General features: G+C 37.3%; 2 protein-coding genes and 1 long non-coding RNA gene across 4 annotated transcripts; 2 read left to right on the forward strand and 1 right to left on the reverse strand.

The window, feature by feature from the left end:
• Window positions 1-360: 360 nt before the first annotated feature.
• Window positions 361-4,089, forward strand: LOC121522919. The gene is made up of 4 exons (XR_005993007.1): window positions 361-488; window positions 1,280-1,416; window positions 2,754-2,798; window positions 2,898-4,089. It is a non-coding gene; the product is annotated as an uncharacterized LOC121522919 (long non-coding RNA).
• A 241-nt stretch (window positions 4,090-4,330) lies between these two features.
• Window positions 4,331-12,254, forward strand: paf1 (PAF1 homolog, Paf1/RNA polymerase II complex component). The gene is made up of 14 exons (XM_041810089.1): window positions 4,331-4,559; window positions 6,348-6,380; window positions 6,514-6,606; window positions 6,690-6,811; window positions 6,913-6,979; window positions 7,068-7,169; window positions 8,188-8,293; window positions 9,170-9,238; window positions 9,346-9,449; window positions 9,539-9,655; window positions 9,757-9,885; window positions 10,811-10,916; window positions 11,296-11,380; window positions 11,523-12,254. The coding sequence occupies exons 1-14, from the start codon at window positions 4,513-4,515 to the stop codon at window positions 11,951-11,953; spliced, it is 1,611 nt and encodes a 536-aa protein (XP_041666023.1). The 5' UTR covers window positions 4,331-4,512; the 3' UTR covers window positions 11,954-12,254.
• Window positions 12,255-12,327: 73 nt separating this feature from the next.
• Window positions 12,328-18,977, reverse strand: gmfg (glia maturation factor, gamma). 2 transcript variants are annotated; one of them, XM_041810110.1, is made up of 8 exons: window positions 18,934-18,977; window positions 17,281-17,438; window positions 16,744-16,840; window positions 16,584-16,633; window positions 16,440-16,491; window positions 16,233-16,313; window positions 16,000-16,073; window positions 12,328-12,629 (listed from the first exon to the last, which is right to left on the reverse strand). In XM_041810110.1, exons 2-8 carry the CDS (start codon window positions 17,281-17,283, stop codon window positions 12,558-12,560), a joined length of 429 nt encoding a protein of 142 aa, XP_041666044.1. In that variant the 5' UTR covers window positions 17,284-17,438; window positions 18,934-18,977; the 3' UTR covers window positions 12,328-12,557. The 2 variants fall into 2 exon arrangements, with proteins under 2 accessions (XP_041666044.1, XP_041666035.1); XM_041810101.1 differs by lacking the exon at window positions 18,934-18,977 and having other exon boundaries at window positions 16,233-16,315; window positions 16,442-16,491; window positions 17,281-17,435.
• Window positions 18,978-19,223: the final 246 nt, after the last annotated feature.

The following is a 19,223-nucleotide window of genomic DNA, read 5'->3' on the forward strand; positions in this document are numbered from 1 at the left end:
TGTTAAAACAGACTTTTGAAAAAGACTTTTCATTTTATCTTTTCACGTTTTCTTCAATCAAATCAGGACATTTTTTTCTCTCCAGGCTATATGTCAGTTAGTATGCTGCTATTAAAGACTGGGGAGATTCTCTCCCTAATTTTATTTGATTTTATTTAGTTTTGTAAGCACAGATTTAGGTTTTAGTTATTTTTGTGAAGCTTGGTTTTTTTCCGTTATCTTAAGTATTCTAACGTTTTAGTTAGTTTTAGTAAACGATAATGACCTTGCTCCATCGGAATTCAACAGTCAGGCCCACTTCTCCCTCCACTCTGATGCCCATAGCCCCAGGCATAGACTTTCCCCAGAACACAGCCTGGGAACCAATCAATCCAACCACTGGTCACAGAAACGGAAGTTCAAGCAACGTGATATGTGACGTGACTTGTAAACAAACGTCAGCGTTAGCTTGTTAGCTTGGGAAAGGAATGCCGTCTTAACAGAATCGAGTAAGTTAAAGAGTTACCAACGTACGTGGGTTTATGTTGAAAGTGTGAAGTTAACGTTGTTAGATAAATATGAGTTCACGTTGGAGCAAAGTTGCGCACTTTTGTTCATTTGGTAACTCAACAGCTTTCAGCTAAAACATTTGCGTTATCTCACTGGTAGCAAAGTATCCATTAGATCACGCTAAAAATCAAAATAAAATGCGCTGCTCCTAAAAGAACAGGGGGTAACTGAGGTGCGAAGTTAGCTGGATAGCAGCTAGCTTTACTTTAGCTCTACTTTAGTTAGCAGGCTAGTTAGCTGTTTAGATAAGTGTATAAAATTGACTCTTCGAGAAATAAAAACAACAGTTCATGATTCAAAAACATTAAAATTCATTAACAGTATCCACGTCGATGATAGGGTTAGGGTTAGGTATCACAGAAAGCTGAACATAGTTGTCTAACCGTGTGCTAACGTTGCATGCAAACCCTGAAGTAAACAACGACAATGTGGGACTTAGACCACTTTAAAGCAGCACGATTGTTTCTTTGTATTTTAAATACTAGTTATGTGTTTCTTACGTGAAGGTTTTATTAAAAACATCAGAAAAGGCTTTTTTTTCCTGGCCATGATCAGCATGATTTGTAACCTTTGCAAAAACCAACAAGTAGAGATAGTGAGGTGTTGACGCAAGCAGTATGTCATCGATTGTATTCTATTGCCAAGTACAAAAAGGAGAAAAGTTGCAAAAGGTTACTTGAAAAGGAGAAGTACTTTATGTAATCTCATTTTATGTCTGGTGTCTTCACAGTTCTCCAGGATGTTGTGTGAAGTCCTGCTGTCATCATTATGGTTCCTGTTTGTTATCTTCTGGGTCGAGACAATAAGTGTTTGGCTGTTTCTGTCCATGTTTTATCAGAACAGGGCATTTTATCACTGGGGAGATGGGTAAGATAGTTTCTGTTTACTTATTTTATGTGAATCTTAAATTTATAATAGCTTTTTCCATATCAGGGAAATACAAAATGTCATCTGATTGTACTATGGATGGTAACACTTTATTTGAAGGGGTATACATAAGACTGGCATGATGCTGTCATAATCGTGTCATGACACATGCCATTCACATAAGGGATGTTTTATGAACTTTTATGAATGTTGTCATTAAGTGCCATTCATTTGATTACATCACCTTTACTGCTATTAATAAAGAGCATACCCACTTCTGCACACACCACTGGACATCCCAATTCAAGACTGGAAGTGTTCAGTGTACCTTGCACTCTATCTGGTGTCCCAGCAGCTTTTCCTTTCCTGGAGAGCCACATATGTAAAACCTGGATCTTACCACACTCCTGCATATTGTTTCCAGTCTTTATGCTAGGCTAAGACAGCTGCCTACTGCCTTATCGTACTGTACAAAGAAGCAAAAAGGATCAAACAATGTCAACTTTGCATTAAAGGTGAAAGAAATGACCAAATGACACTTAATGACAACATTCATAGATCTTCAAAAAACAACCTTTATGTGAATGACAGGGGTCATGTCATGTTTATGACATGTCAGTTGTATGCATATTCCTTCAAATCAAGTGTTACCCTAAAGGCATACTATGAAGTAATCAAATCTATTTAGTAACTTTAGCCTTGTGAGTCGTTGCTTTATAATTTATTTTTCAAATGTTAAATTTGTGTTTATTGTTCCACTTACATGTGACTTTATTTAATTCAGTGTCACAGCTAACTAAAAGAGTTGATTTCAAACTTTGTGATACTTACTATTATGAATTTGGGAATAACAGGCAAGGCAAATTCATTTTTATAGCACTTAGCAACAGTGAGATGAAGAGGCAAATATCTCAATTTGTGATAGAAGTTCAGTTAAGACTGCAGAGTCCTTAAGCTCTTTCTGAACTGTTTAATAAAAACTCACCTGTCCTTGTTTCACAGGTTAGTGAGTGTTAGATATTTTAAATACTACTGCTCCTTTGGTGGGTGGTGCCGCTGACTTGCACAAGAGCTCCATGCTTGTTTGTTCACTGCTGTTTGTTTTACTGTTTTGTTTTTAAAAGAGGTAGCACACCTTTGTGTCCACATAATTCAGCTGTTTAATAAGCTCTGAAATACAGAAGGATTTAGCCATCTATGTTTTTATCTTATGTGCAGTCTTGTGTGGAGGTTGATGTCTTTTTTCGTTTTAGTTTCTATGCTCTGGGTACAAGACATAGTATTCTCCAAAGGGCAATAAAGGTTTCATTCATTCACTCATTCTTTTGGTGTTACAGGGTATTTGCAGATGATCCTGGGCAGCTGATTTACATGTTAAGCAGGTAAGAATGAAAAAACTGTATTGAAGTAAATTATTATGTTATTATTATTAATAGGAGCTGTGTGTTTGTGTGGAAAGTTTGACCTTCTTCTTTTCACAGAGTCGATTCACAAATGCAGACGGAGATGCAGACCTGAGACGGAGAAGGATCATGAACTGGACCTAAAGGACTCTCAGATGGATGGCTGTTGCAGTCATGTGATGGAACATGATGGGAATGACAGAACATGACGGAGAGCAATAGCTGTTTCACCTGTGCACTAACTGCTTAGCACACTGTTGTGCTTTGTCCTTGTTGTTCTAAGAGTAGACCTACTTTTTGTCATAGGCAGTGGAGAGATGCTGCATGTGGAAGACGAGAGGTGGAGGGAGGTCTCAGTCTTTTATGTGTATCACAGCACCTACAGTGTCATTTAGCAAGAGATATTATCACAAAAGGCTTTGTTTAGAAAGGTTGAGCACAGTACTTCTTTGTTTCTGCTAAATCCATTTTGGACTTTCAATGAGATGCTGATTTAATCATACTGGTGTTCTATGCAAGTGCAGCTGTTTTTATGGCAGTTTATTGTGTAATAGAAATCCAATTGAAGTCTGTTCAATATGTTTGAATGTTTTCAACAAAAGATGTGGTGCCACAACCTCTAACAATGAGCTGCATTTGATTTTCTGAGGTTTAAGGAGTTTTTCTGGGGTTATCTATGATTTTAAACAAAGTAGATTGGTGACTCTGAGTTCATGATCTTGTTCTGAGCTGATCACACTAACAACCCTTATTTAACATAGATAAAGTAATTTCAAGTACAACTTCACTTTAGCGCTAAGGTTCATTGAAACATTACTACTTGCTTAATTTTCTTTAATATGTTGTAAATGTTAATCTTGTTTTCATTGTGGGCTGAATGATTTTGCTCCAGTGTTTGTTGTTTTAATACTGAAAATCCACACAGAGGTGGGTTTGATAACTGAAATGTCATGGTAAAAGCGCCATCTACTGTTGAAAATCAGAAAATTGTAGTGAAGGGTCTGGAAGTGCACCAAGTGATAGAAAGAAGAAACTTGGAGAAGGGGAGGATGTTCTCTTTCTTTAAAAATACATTGAATTTATATCCAGTTAAGGAAATAATTTGCAAATCTTTACAAGCCTGTAAGATTCCTGGATTGGGAAATCTTTTAGTATTGTTTTATGTCAACTGATTGAACTGCTTTTAAACAAAACCATTGGGCTGTCACAGTTTCCTTGGTGACAGAAGCAATGTAAGTGGTTTTGTACTAAATAAAAGGCGTTTTCTCAATTGCAAGTTGTTCTAATTTTTTCACTGCAACTTACACGTCATACTTACTTCCACTAATTTTCATATGTAATGTTTAATTTATGCTCATTGAGAGCAAAGTTATTAACTGGAGTCGAATTCAATAATGTCAGTGCGTACTTGGCTAACAAAGCTGATTCGGATTCTAATACGCCAAGACAGTAGGGGGCGCTCACATTAAAACAAATGCCCAAAATCCAAGAATCATGACCACACAGTTACACCACTACCGGGCTATCGCCCTGTTCTACCGGGCAATGGAAATGCTGTAACTGAAGTTAACCTTTAATACGTGCTTATTGTTTATCTAGGGGTGCGTATTTTATAGAAAAACGGGCGTATTCAGGTTTGGTATTTGTCCAAACACTTAGGTTTGCCTTCAGTTGTGAGCTGTTTTTCTTGAACATGGCTCCAACGATTCAGACTCAAGCTCAGCGAGAAGACGGCCACAGGTCAGTTAAATGTGCTTTTACCACTTCAGTAGCCTATCTGGTTGACGAATTTAAAAACTATGTGAATTTATATGTTACCATGTTTATGTTAAAGCCGGCTCAAAGTCGTAAACTTTGGTTTGTGGGGTTATTCACTAATTTGTTTACTAGAGTAGCTAAATGCCAGTTGGTCGGCTAGCCCAACGGTAAGTTTTAATGCTAACGTTAAAGCGTTTACTAACACAACTACTCAGTTTCAATTTTAATCTTAAAACCGGAAATTTAGGCTATCTATTCATCCATGCTCATGCAATCCAATAACTATTAGTATGTTCACTGAGTTACATATCGTGGAAGCGATAGAAAGTTGTCTCAAACATTAAAAAGGAGGGAGATCGTTTTCCAGAACAGGTGTGTTGATTAAATTTGATTTTTACAGCCTCAAAGCTCTAATTACTTATTTTAGTGTACCTTAGTTTATGTAACAGATAAAACTACTCTGAGGCATCATGACACCTTTACAACGCCTTTAATAGATGAATTGGATTAGAGCCATTCAAAGTCTGATTTATGCATCCTTTTTTTTCAGAGCATTGAGGATTTTGTTGTAGGATTAACAAGATATGGCCGTTATATTTACATAAGTATTAAACATCAGTCAGTTCCTCAAACGTTATTCATAAAAGCACCCTTCAGACAAATCACGCTGCATTTCAAAGTGCTTTTCAAAGAACTGGGAAAAAAGTTGGGATGCATGATACTGGATTTTTGCCGACATCCCATATGCCATTACTTATAACATGAATTAAGCTGATAGCAGTATTTAAATGTAGTTCAGACTTAAAACTTGGGTCCTTAAATCACACAATTTAAGGCTAAGGATGAACAAATTCCAGCGTAAGGAAATGAAGATGAATAAAGCAGACAACTTAAGCTGAAGGAGGTCTCCTGGTCCAGCCTAAAACTCTGCCAACTTACTTTTTTGTGCAGCGGATAAAGCAAAAATATTGTCTGTAAGTATTAGCGAAAATTTTCAGAACTGCCAATACTGATAATTCACTTTTAAAGCTAATATCTGCCAATACCAATATCATGTTGATAATATTGTACATCCCTTGAAAATTGGTTGAGAAAGAGTGGAGTAAAGAATACCCTGAGACACAAAATTAGAAAAAAAACAATAAAATAACCTAAAAATAAGACACTCACACTGAAGAAGAACTAGCCTAGATATAAATGCCTTACATCATTAAACAGTAAAGTGCCAATTTAAAAGCACAAATATGTGGTTTCATAATTGTCTACAGATTGTAGAAACAAGTTACTTGATAAATAACTTCTGATTCTCAGTTTGAATTAGAGCTGAGTATAATATAAGTAGTATAACACCTAACAATGATGAATTTTTAAGATCTTTCTCCACAGTTTAAAAACAACATTGTTATGGGTATAGTGCATGTTGATTTGAAAAAAGATGGCAGGCCCAATTCTCAGTGAAAAGGTGCTTACAGTTGGAACATCAACAGTAAAATGCTTATTCACCTCAAGATAAACTATCAAATACATAATGTGCATTCAGTTTAAACAATATAAAACATGACTCTTGGTCCATGTCATCCTGCCATAGTTTGAATGATATCTGCATCTATCACCATCTAAGATTAACTCTGGAGAAAGGTAAAGAGTGCAGTGAATAACACAGTAGGCCATCATACATCACCTTTAACAGAAAAATGAAAATGCCCACACTGTTGAATGACCTTACCTGAAAGGGTAATATATCTCTTAATCGTCTCTTTTCTGTTCTAGTCGGCAGTCCTCACACAGAACTGTTCCAGAGAGGTAAACTTCACCATTATTAAGTAGTTATTCTTATCTTGCTTAGTCTGCTGCCTATTTTAAAGTAACAAGGTATGCAAAGGTGTCTAATTTACCCAAGAGTGCATTTTGTGAATCATTTTTGTGCCTGTGACAGGTCAGGAGTGGTCTGCAGGGTGAAGTACTGCAACAGCCTGCCTGATATCCCCTTTGATCCTAAATTCATCACATATCCATTTGATCAGCACAGGTAAATAACTGTTTCCCTATCCACAGAATTTTCACTTACAAACTTAAGTTAAAGTTTGACATTTGTTTTTCCTGTTGGGGCAGGTTTGTACAATATAAAGCCACTTCTCTCGAGAAACAGCACAAACATGAGCTCCTGACTGAACCAGACCTCGGAGTGACCATCGACCTCATCAACCCAGACACATACCGCATTGATCCTAACAGTAATAATCCACTTGTTGCAACTTTCTATCATTTATTTAGTAGAAACTATATATTTTTATCAAATGTATGTGTAGACTGAATCAGGTCCTTAAATTTCCAGTTCTTTTGGATCCTGCTGACGAAAAACTGTTGGAAGAGGACATCCAGGCTCCATCCAGTTCAAAGAGGTAGGTTTACCTGCTTTATTTGCCCATGGTTTCTGTGGAAAATGTTTGTTTGTTTGTTTGTTTTTCAACAGTCCTTTTTCCTTTTAAGGTCACAGCAGCATGCCAAAGTTGTCCCATGGATGAGAAAGACTGAATATATTTCCACAGAGTTTAACAGATATGGCGTCTCCAACGAGAAAGTGGAGGTCAAGTAAGTTGAAATGCTTGTTCTTACTTAAATGTCTCTATTCTAGAGCAGGGGTGTCCAACTCAACCACAGCAGGGGTCGAAATCTTAATTTAGGTCTAACCTGAGCGCCCAACAGGGTAAACATTTAACCATAAACTGTAAACCCTTTTTCACAGGTAGTTAATTAAGGGGGAGAAAAACTGATGATAAATGATTTTGAGATTTAAAAAAAAAAAAAGTCAAAATGATAAGTTTAAAGACTCAAAATCTGTGATAAAAAGTCAAAACAGTTGTTTAAAAGGTCAGAACACAAAATAAAAAGTCAAAATAATGTTTTCAAAAGGCAAATATAATAAATTATATGAGATAGAAAGTAAAAATCATGAGTTTAAAGGTTAAAATATGAGATAAAATACAAAATCATGAGTTTTAAAGGTCGAGATATAACTTAAAATGTAAGATTGTGAATCTAAAAGGTAAAATTTGAGATGAAATTCTAAATTGTGAGATTTAAAAAGTCAAAATAGGGGATTAAAAGTCAAGTTAGGAGTTTAAAAGGGGAAAATATGAGATTAGGCTAAATTTCGAAATCATGATCTTGAAATTTAAATTACAACCTCAAAGTTCACAGTATGAGATAAAAAGTCAAAACCCTAAGTTTAAGTTAGAATTTTGAGATGCAAATTGAAAATATTAAATGAAAACTCAAATTAATTTCTCTCCCTCATTCCTTACTTTCTATCTCATTACTCTTTACTCTTAACTTTTTCACATTTTTATGACTTACCAAAGGATTTTTCAAATCTTTGAAGTTAAATTCTCATTTCTATACTGGAGGAAATCTGCAGATTTCAGACCTGCAGGCCGGGTAAAACTGCACCTTGGGCCGAATTTGGCCCCCAGGCCTTGAGTTTGACACCTCTGTTCTAGAGAGATTCATAATTTTGAGCCTTTTGTACCAGGGATACATTTCCAGCTCAGTAATAGTGTATAATTTTGTGTATGTAAGTATGTGTAACCACGGCATGTTTTGTGTTCAGGATTGGTGTATCTGTTAAACAACAGTTTACAGAAGAAGAAATCTACAAGGACCGAGACAGCCAGATTTCTGCTATTGAGAAGACATTTGACGATGCACAGAAATCAGTGAGTATCCAGTAAAATGAACACATCACAACAGAAGTATTTGGTATATAACCTGGTGTAGGACACACTTTAAATATCTGTTTCTTCATCTAAAAAGCTGGGACTTATATCCTAGTGTGACTAATATACCAGCATAAAGTGCTAAGATATGTGATATCATGACCACAAGTGCATCTGCCATACATTGCACAAAATCTGATGTCTGATGATTCAAAGATCACAACCCATTAGGTGTTTTCATAGTGCATTACTACCATTGAGCCTTGTTGTCATTTCACCATCGTTATTCCTTTACAACAGCCTAATATTACATGCATCATATCTCTCAATTTTTATAATGCAAAACAAGTACAGCACAGTGAGAGCTCCACACACACACACATACACACACACACACATACAATGAGACATGTACACACAATGCTGTGCTTCCACACTGGCCCCACCTCTTTGCTCCTGCAGCTACCTCTGAAGATAGTACGGGGGGATCACCTCTTCCACCACCATACTTCTACACCGTTCATAGTGAAGGCAAAACATCAGGGGCATATATATCATAATTTTAAATGACACTGTGGACTGAGCTTTTGGGTATTGCAAGTTGCTGCTTCACAGCTCGCAATTGTTGATGCAGACCAGACCATTGGACCATTGTTCCCCTAATTAGGCAATAATCCTACAGTAAAGAAACTAGGGGTATAGTGGTTAGGAAATTGTAAAGTTGAGGTGATAAAAAATATGATACCAAACATGAACATGGTTTAATTTTTCTGAGTAGTTTATATACAAATTGATACATTAACCCCAAATGTTCTTCCTTAAAGTGTTCTTAGTCCATATACCTATAAGTCATTAAAATATTTTTTTTTCTTACAGATTGCACAGCACTACAGTAAACCCAGAGTCACTCCAGTGGAGGTACTTCCTGTGTTCCCTGATTTCAAGGTGAGCCATGATTTAAAAGGTTACAATACAGTATATGTCATATTCATTGTAGTATAACAAGGACTTAATGGATTTAGATTTCAGTATCAAACTTCTTTTTTCTCTAGATGTGGATCAATCCATGTGCTCAGGTCATTTTTGACTCTGATCCTGCACCCAAAGACATGTCAGGTCCAGCAGGAGTGGAAATGATGTCCCAGGCTATGATCAGGTATTTAAAATCTGTAGTGGAGTTTTTTGTGTTTTAATAGTAACATTTTGCATTAATGCTAATTTATGCTTGCTGTCTCTTCACCACAGAGGTATGATGGATGAGGAAGGAAATCAGTTTGTGGCCTACTTCCTGCCTAATGAAGAAACAATTCGCAAGCGCAAGAGGGACTTTGAGGAGGGGATGGATTATATGCCTGATGATCTGTAAGACATTAATTTAAAACTAATAGCTTTACCTTCTTTTTTCTTTTCAAATCACGTACCCATAATAAGTGAAAATGTTTTTTTTCCCCTCTGTGTTTCAGGTATGAGTACAAGATAGCCAGGGAGTACAACTGGAACGTGAAAAACAAAGCCAGCAAGGGCTATGAGGAGAACTACTTCTTTATCTTCAGAGATGGTGATGGTGTTTACTACAATGAGCTTGAGACAAGGTATGATGTTATTTAAAAAGGTGGCTAAAAAGGTGGCTTGTTATTTTTAGACCTCAGCAGAAGAACAGGAGATATGGTTACATGGGGAAAAATTGCAGGTAGTTTGTTTGCATCAATGATGAACAGATCTAGGAAGTTCAATGTGAATTTGTAATGCACCAAACGAACAAGTGGGGCTCTTATTGGGATATGTTGTGCAGGAGATATACTTAATATTTCCCCCGTTCACATATGTGTCAAAAGTGTAATTGTAAATATGCTTGACTCATTTTCCCCAGGCTTTATACAACTGTGTGAGATGTAAACTACAATTATGGAAACACTTAAGAAGGTCACTATAATGTTACCTGACAAAAAGTGTATTTCTCCTTTTTGATAATGAAACTGTTAACTATCAGGTTAGTACACCCAAAAATATGTTATGGTAAATGTTACCGTATGGTATATTGAGAGAATAGAGGCATTAAATGTGCTAGAAATCATCAAATTTGGGAGTTTATGACCCATTGATGTCTTTGTCCTGTACAGTTTGACATTTCCTGTGCAGTACATTAAAACAGAAAATGGTTCAATATACTGCAAAATTGCATGCCTTACATTTTTTTATGTTTGCTGTGCATGAAGTGGTCCTATTTAAAAGTGTGTATGAACTCCGATTGAGGACTTGGTTTATCGTTTTATTTTTTAAATTTTCAACCGTTGTTGTTTCTGCTACTGTGTTGACTGTCATACCTCCCCTTCCACACTGTTCCTACCATACGTGGATACTGCATCTAACCTGCTGGTCACATTTATTTTTGAGAGTGTGCACAGCTGATATGTCTAACAGATACAGGGCATATTGCATTAGATGGTTATGGTTAGTAGCAATTATATCTATAGCTTTAGGCTTCACTCCCTGATGGCCGTTTGTTCTGTCCTGCAGAGTACGTCTGAGCAAGAGGAGAGCCAAGGCTGGAGCACAGTCCACCACGAATGCTGTGCTGGTATGCAAGCACAGGGATATGAATGAGAAGGAACTTGAAGCCCAGGTGAGTGAATTTGTTATTTCCTGCTCTTTCTTGATGTTTACTGCATAAAGGCTACTTTTCATTTCAAACTGTTGCTTTAAAATGTGTTTGTTGGTTCTTAGTCAACTATCATGGTTATCCAAGCATGGTCAAATAGAGGCAGCTAGACTTGGTTCATGTTCTTTAATAACTATCTTCAAGAACCTTAACCAAGTCCAGTTGCCTGTTTTGGATCAAATAATAGATGTTTGTTTTAAAAGCTTTTCAGCCATACATACAGACTTGCTTTCCATCTTGACTTAACTTAAATTCAAACCTATGGCCTGAACACCTACTGTTATGTATTACAGATACTGCAGTAGTTTTCTGATGATTGATTCCCTTTGATTTTGGTTTCTAGGAAGCACGCAAAGCTCAACTGGAGAATCATGAGCCTGAAGATGAAGAGGAAGACATGGACCTGGACAAAGACATGCAGGATTCTGGTTTGTTTTCTGTTATTTGCTACCATTTCAAATTTGTTCAAATGTGCTGCACCAAAGCTATCAAGAAATCATTAACCATCTGCATCAGGGATTGATTTCATCATTTTCTGTCCCTGTGTTTTGTTTGAATTGTTTCCTTCAGGCGATGAAAAAGAGAAAGGCAGTGGCAGCGAGGCTGAGAACTCCGGTAGTGAATCCGACAGAGAAGACGAAGACCAAGAACAAAGGGGAGAAGAAGAAGAGGAGGAGGACGAGGATAGAGGAAAACGGAGAAGGAAGGCGAGCAACAGTGGAAGTGAGAGTGGCGAAGAGAGGACTAGAGAAATGCGGGATGAGGAAGAGATCTTCGGAAGCGATGATGACAGCGACGACAACGAGCCCAAGAACTCGGCGAGGAGCAGTGGGGGAGAAGGCAGCGAGAGTGAGGACGAAGGAGGAAACAGAGGAGGCAGCAGGAGTCGCAGTGCGTCTCCGGCACACAGTGACCGCAGCAGCAACCACTCAGAGAGGAATCAGAGTGGAAGCGCAAGTGACAGAGGCTCAGATTCCAGTGATGCCAGTGACAGTGAATGAGGTCTGTGATCTGGATGATTTGATAGCCGCCTGTCTCATGTATAGCTCTAAACTTGCATTGTTATCCCTCTGGCTGACCCTGATATTAGCTCAGTGTGGGGGCTCTAGTATTTTGATGGTGCAAATGAAATCAGATACAGTATGTTTCTGTGTGATGCTCATTAGAATATGAAACATCTCCCTTCAACCCATTTTTTTAATTTGTAGATTTACTAGTAGTTTTGTGTATACCACCACTTTGTTTCTGTCCATCCCTCATATTCCGTACAAGACCATGTACAAATGTCTTTGTTCCCCAGTTTTTTGACATGTCATTGTAATACGGCTTTGACCTGTTAAATGAAAGGGGACATTTTGTAATAAATACATTAATGTAAATCTTTTTTCTTTCCTTTAATGGTGTTAAGTAATCAATTTTACAGTCTGCCTGAGATATAATGGGCTGTCTGTGCTCCTTAATAATACAGTTAAATACTGAAGTGTTGGCACATTAACACTGTGTATTATTTAATAGCAATAACAAGCACTAAAATAGACATTCAGAATTGATTAATTCAAAAGTTTGACAAATGGAAAGACTGAAAGTAACAGACATATTCAAGATTTAGCGGAAAAATGACAGCTGGTTCTTGAGCCATTCTTCAGTCAGGTCATCAGCGTTCCTTGTTTCAAACACCTGAGAGTAAAACAAAGTGTCAAATTATGGATACAGACAAAATAATATCACAAGCTGAAATGAGGATAAGTTGTTAATACTTAGGACAGTGGCTAGATTGCATAGAACAGTGCTTCTAAAAGTGTAGGCCCTGAGGCTACTGCAGGTAGGCCAAGGGAAGCCTCTTTCCTCATATAAATACCGATTTTGAAAATTAGAATCAAGTCTCAAATCTTTATTAAATAATTGTGTTAAATGCTTTCCTCTGGGGTTTTCTGCTTTTATTTTGATAGAACAGCTGAAGAGAGACTGGAAATTGGGGAGAGAGAGGAGGGGAAGACATGCACCAAACAGCACAGAAGGGGGAACAATCCCACCACTAGTACATTGAGGAATGTAGCCTCAGTATATGGGTACCTACTCTATCCACTGAGCTAGACCAGCACTCCTAAAATGCTTTAGTTTTTTGCGGTCCAAGAAGTACCAAAAATCACCTAGAAGATTTAACGTACATGCTACCTTTTCAGCATTTATTTTGTGTGATGAACAAAACAGGTGTCATGGTTTGACTTGTGCCAGATCAACTGTTGACCCTCCATTGAACATTATACTATACTGCATTAACATTACAAAGAAAGGGTTTAAGGAGTCACAGCGTATATGCAAATATCTTCAAAAAAGGTTTTATATGAAATACTATGCATCAACATTGCACCAGAGTTTTAAAGGAACCCTGCATTCAAATTCAGTTTACGCATTCTTGGTAGTGATGTCAAACGGTAGCATTGTTCTTCCCACATTATTATGATCATCTTCACTAAAACAGCTCTTGGAAATTGATTAAAAAGGCTTTAGGGATGACACTCTTTAGTAAGAACAACCATTTGACACCGCTTCCTCTTGCACAACAGTGGCAGCCTTTGAACATGTGACTCTATTTTAATGTTTTCTCAAAATGTAGAAATCTATTTGCACAGCATACACATCAAAGACTCTAATGTTAATCTTATGAAGTTAATGTGTTGGCTTGCAGGTTTTTTTTTAATATACACTGTGCTATAAAAAAAAAAAAATTCCAAAAAATGGGACAGAGTGTACAATGTTAATAAAACAGAATACAGTAATTTGCACACCTTTAAAAGCAATATTCAATCTGTATCTAATTAAATATATAACAAAGGCAAGATATACAGACGTTGTGAAACTGATATCTGTGACTTATATCCCATTCTTGCTTAATGGAATCTTAAGTTGTACAACAATGTAGGATTCTGTTGTGGTATTTTGTAGTTCATAACATACTTATTTTCCTGCAGGAGACAGGTCTGGAGTGCATGCAGGCCAGTCTAGTCTGCCACAGGCACTAGTACACCCCACACCATCACAGAGTCTGGCTTTGCATTAATCATAATCTGCATGGTTGTTTTCCTCTTAACCCCCAAGGACTAGATGGCCATTATTTCATAAATTCAAATGTAGCCTTAAGCCACAACACACTTTTCCTGTTTTGGTCAGTCTACCTCAGATGAACTCCAGCCCAGAGGAGTTAGCAGAAACTTTCGATGTTGTTAATATATTGCTTTCACTTCTCTATAGTAGAGTCTTAACTTACATTTGAAGATGGAGCCGTGTACCGTACTAACTGACAATGGTTTTCTGAAGGGTTCCTGTGCCCACGCTCTACTACCCATCATAGAATGATGCCAGTTTTAATTGCAGTGCTAACTGAGGGGTCAAAGGTCATGGACATTCAATGCTGGTTTTTGGTTTTGCTTCTTATGTGCAGAGAAATAGTAGGGACTTGTACATTCCCTACTATTTCCTTCATTATAAATGACTATTAGGAGTGCTTCGTCTTTTCATGCTCCTGTGCCAACTTTTTAAAAAATGGGTTCAACTGTGTCATTTACTCAGAAAACAACCCAGTTGATCTTAGTGAACATTAGATTTGGTTTTGATTTTGTTGTATTCAATTTAATATAGGTTAAAAATAATTTGCAATTTTTAAAAAAAAGATTTTAAATGCTTTATATGCCTTTATTCAGAGCGGGGGACAGTGGATTGAGCTGGAAAGAGAGATGAGAGACCTGGGGAGAGACGTGTAAAATGAGCCACAGGCCAGACCCGTAACTGGGGTGCCCATGTACATGAGGCGCAACCTAACTGATAGGCTAGACCAAGGCTATTCAATTGGAGGCCCTGGAGCCAAATCAGGCCCCCAAGGTCCTTTTTTTGTGGCCCCTTAAAGATACAATATTTATAATTTCTGCACTTTAATATTTAATTTGAAAATGGACCATTTTTAAACATGGAAACCGCCTACACTCACCACCCACTTACACAGCCTCCTTCTCCATACTAGTTCTCGTTTGGAATTGAAGACTCTCCAAAAAAAACATCACCTCTTAAGGTGTACTAACAAAACAAAACAAAAAAAACCCTCAACATTTGTTTAGATTTGTTTTATTAGGGAGAAATGGTGTGAAAAAGGCACTTCCAGGTTTGTGCTGGAATTGACGCTAGAGTGCATACGCAATCTGGGACTGTATCCAATGTTTTCTGTTAAGTAAATACCCCTCAAGGTGTGACCAGAGAGACCTGGACCACTTCCTGTAATTTATGGAGCCATAAATTCTGCTGTGTACCAGAAAATCCTGAAGGAGCATGTCTGGCCATTGGTTCATGACTTCAAGATCAAGCACATTTGGCATATACGGCAGGACAATGATACCAAACGCACCACTAAGTCGACCCCTGACTGGACTAAAAGAAACAAATGGAAGTTTTGGAGTGGTCTAATCCAAATCTGGATTAAAATCTGATTGAAATGCTGTGCCATGCACTTAAACAGGGTGTTCATGCTGGAAACCCCTCCAATATGCTAAATTAAAACAATTCTGCAAAAAGAGTGGGCCAAAATTGCACTACAGTGGTGATAAAGACTCACACCAGCTATTGCAAGTGCTTGCTTGCAGTTGTTGCTGCCAAGGGTGGAACAACCAGTTATTATTTTTAGGCAACATTGACTTTTTCCACAGTGTCACATAGCTTTGCTGGCTATTTTCACCCAAATGAAATTATAATTTAAAACTGCATTCTGTATTCACTCAGGTTATAGTTGTCTAATCTTAGAATAAGTTTGATGTTCTGAAATGTTTAATTGTGACAAATACGAAAAAAAAAAAAAAAAAAAAAAAAAAATCAGGAACAGGTGAAATAGCATTGGCATTTTATGTAGATACTGTACTTTTTCAGGAAGTTGCCCCATCTCAAACTAATTGAATAGTCCTGCTCTAGACCATCTGTGACCCAGATTTGCACATTTCTACAAAAAATGTTCGCAGTGTCCCAACTTTTTTAGAACTGGGGTTCATAGTTTTAAGGTTATTACCTTTGTGAGTTGTGCAGCTTGGACCAGCTGATTCTTGCTTCCTGCGTACATCATCTGCTGCTCTGGTTTACATCCTGTTAAAATAACATCAACAGGTTTTCAAGAAATTCTTGAGGCATAACACACCAGTTTGAATTAAACTCAAAAGGCCACACTCTTCAAAATAATGCATTTTTATGAGACTGATACAAGAAGAGGATGTACTAAATTATTTTAAGGTTATATCTACTTACCCATTGGACTGGAGAAGATGAAACACAAAGGGTACGACACCCTTCCATCTGAGTGGATATATTTGTAGCTGTAGACAATGAATTTGCTCTACTGTCAAGAAGTTAACTTTTTCTCAAAGTGAAAACTTTTTCAGGTTTTTACATGGACTTTAAAAAATATAGATCTCTCAAACTTGTGGCCACATTCATAAAACATTCAGTGAGGATATCTTGGTTGTCGCTCTGGAAGTTCTTCTCTCAACTCATCCATTGAGATGTCCTAAAAGAAGAAAGTTGTGCCAAAGTGACTTATAATGCAGAATGAACCCTTAAAAATAGCAAAATAAACAACAGAGCATGCATTGAACTTGCCTCATATTCTTCCTCAAGGACAACAAGCTGTTTCTCCATGTCTATTTTCACTATTTAATACAAAAATCATGGATTTTGATTCAGATGTGCATTTTTTAATATTGTTCATGAAGTTGTATATATGTCACCGTTACTTAAATCTTCCACATGCAGTACTTACTCAGTATGGCAGCATTGTTTGTCTCTTTTCGAAATCTGAACTTCTTCAGTTTCTCCTTCAGACTTTCATCCACCTCACAAACAACCAGAGAGCTTGACTGCAAGATGGCATGTGAAAAAAAGAAAAATCACATATGTTGTCACTTTAAGACATGTGAGGCACAAACCTTGTTATTTCTCTGCCTCTGATAAAGCAAATAGAAACGGTCGTTGGACTAGAAATAGAAACAAAGGGGGTAAACGGGGTAGTAGATGTCTGCTCATTCTGTTTTGATGTTGAGGTCTCTATCCAGCTTGCATGGATGCATTAAACATTCATGACACTATTCTGACATATTGAGGGCAGGAAATGTTTTTGCCGCAACATGCAAGAATGTAGTTTCCTGTGTGATAGAACGCGGGGGATGGTAGACTTTTGTCGCAAGGGTAAAGTACGAATTTTATGTACACAAATAGTATATATGAATGACAGTCCATCTAATCCAGCACATTTCAACAGAAAGAAAATCTTTCAAGCAATTGCATCAGCTTTACCTACCATTCTCAAAGGGTGCTTTTCTGTCTTCCTGTGTTCAGGGGGACACCGTCTGGCTCAAAGAGTTTGGCTGACAGCTACTCTTAGACTGTCAAGATCCTCCTTCAGATGGCAAGGGGAGGGCAGTTGCAAAATTAAGCATGCATCATTGCCGCTTCCTGCTTTAAAAAAAACACACATTTGTGAGCATGCTCAGCCAGTAAAACATCCTGGCCATTATAAACAAATATGCAGACTAAATCTTTGAATATTATTATGACAAAAGACATTGTGTTCAATGATTCCATGCTGTTATACCATATGCTGTAGTTCTGTTTTACCATATGCTGTCTATCAGCATGACTAAAGTGATTACAGTTACTTTCACTTCCCATTAATAGACAGGAAAGAACATCAAACAGAAACTTGCAGTGCTTGAAGAGACACTAAAATCGTTTTCGGTAACAAAAAACACAAAACAAAAAAAAGAAACTACACAAAAAATAAAACTGCTCTGATTGTACCTAAAGAAAATACAAGACTGCAGTGTATTAAGGCCAAACTTACACCAAAGATTTGGTAAATTTATGATAAAAAAAGGCTTTCTCGCAGGGTCAGAAACCCTATCCAGATCTTTACAAGAACAACATAGTGAATCTTGCACCGCCATGTTTTGGATTACTCAACCTTGCTTTGCTTAACCTTAATATGTATTCCACTAAGTCACATTCCACACATTACTGGAGGGGTCAGGTCCCTCTCTTTGTTGATATGTTACATCAGATCAAAATTAAGCAAATGCTTGACAATTGATTATGGCCTGCAGACATTATGCTTTTAACACATCAGGACAAAGTCGAACAGATAACCTTATTCTAAATACAGTCTAAACATTTTGAATCTTTAAATTCTATTCATAATTCCACATTTTCCCCATGTTCTAAAATTACCCCCTTGGTCACCTTTTAAACAAACAATTGGTTGTTTTTAATCGGGCTAGGACGCAAATAATTTGTCAGGTGGAGTGACTTAAGCTCATGTGGTTTGCTATGAATACAGGAGTCCGTGGAACAACACCCTTGGCCTCCAGCCTTCCAAACTTCAGTCTGCTGCAGCCCAATTTGAGACCCGAAAATCCGAGGGGCCCACCAAAAGCCTTTGTACAAACACAACATGAGACTCAAAGCATTTTCCTTTAAATTCTCTCTCATGGACAGAACTGAAATACAAACCTTGTTTTTTTTCTTTTTGAGAGCGATTAAGATTAATAACATTAACATTAGCATTTCTTTGGCCACAAATTACAGTAAATGAACCTCTGCCATTCATTTTGTGTTGATCAGGCATCTGCAAAATCACTCAGATTTTCTCTTCTGATGTTTATCACTGTGAACGTCCTTAATTGCTTCACAAACTCTATCCTAGCAGCAATGTTGCCTCTGAAGGCAGAGACAAGAAGTCTTTAAAATCAGCTGTGTCACCATTTAATCCAGTACCATTCAAACCACGACACAGGTTTCACTCATCAGAGAAAATAAATGATAAAAATGGTGACGTGAGTTAAAACTTATGCTGTTTTTTTTTTTTTACTTTCAGGACTTGCACTTAATGATTATTTCAAATGTGATTTACTTTTAAAAATATATATGTTTATGGTTAGTAGTGTGTGTAAATTACCTCTCTTGGCCCACCCGGAGTACCTCTGGGTAACATCATTGAGCCCTGCCCAACCCTTTGGGAAGCACTGGCCTAGAGTAAGCATTAAAGCCACAACTGTGTTGGTTCGGGTTCCTCAAAATGAGGATTTTGACTTCATTAAAGAAGAATTGAAACATTAGAGACATCACATGAACTTTGACAATATAAAAACTGTGATACTTTGGAATTGCCTTACTAGTTATAATGGCTATAACCATATATAATGACAATTCTCGACAAACTGTTTCACACCTTGTCTTTCGTTGGAT

This window comes from Cheilinus undulatus, linkage group 2 (assembly GCF_018320785.1).
Source record: "Cheilinus undulatus linkage group 2, ASM1832078v1, whole genome shotgun sequence".
Lineage (NCBI taxonomy): Eukaryota > Metazoa > Chordata > Actinopteri > Labriformes > Labridae > Cheilinus > Cheilinus undulatus.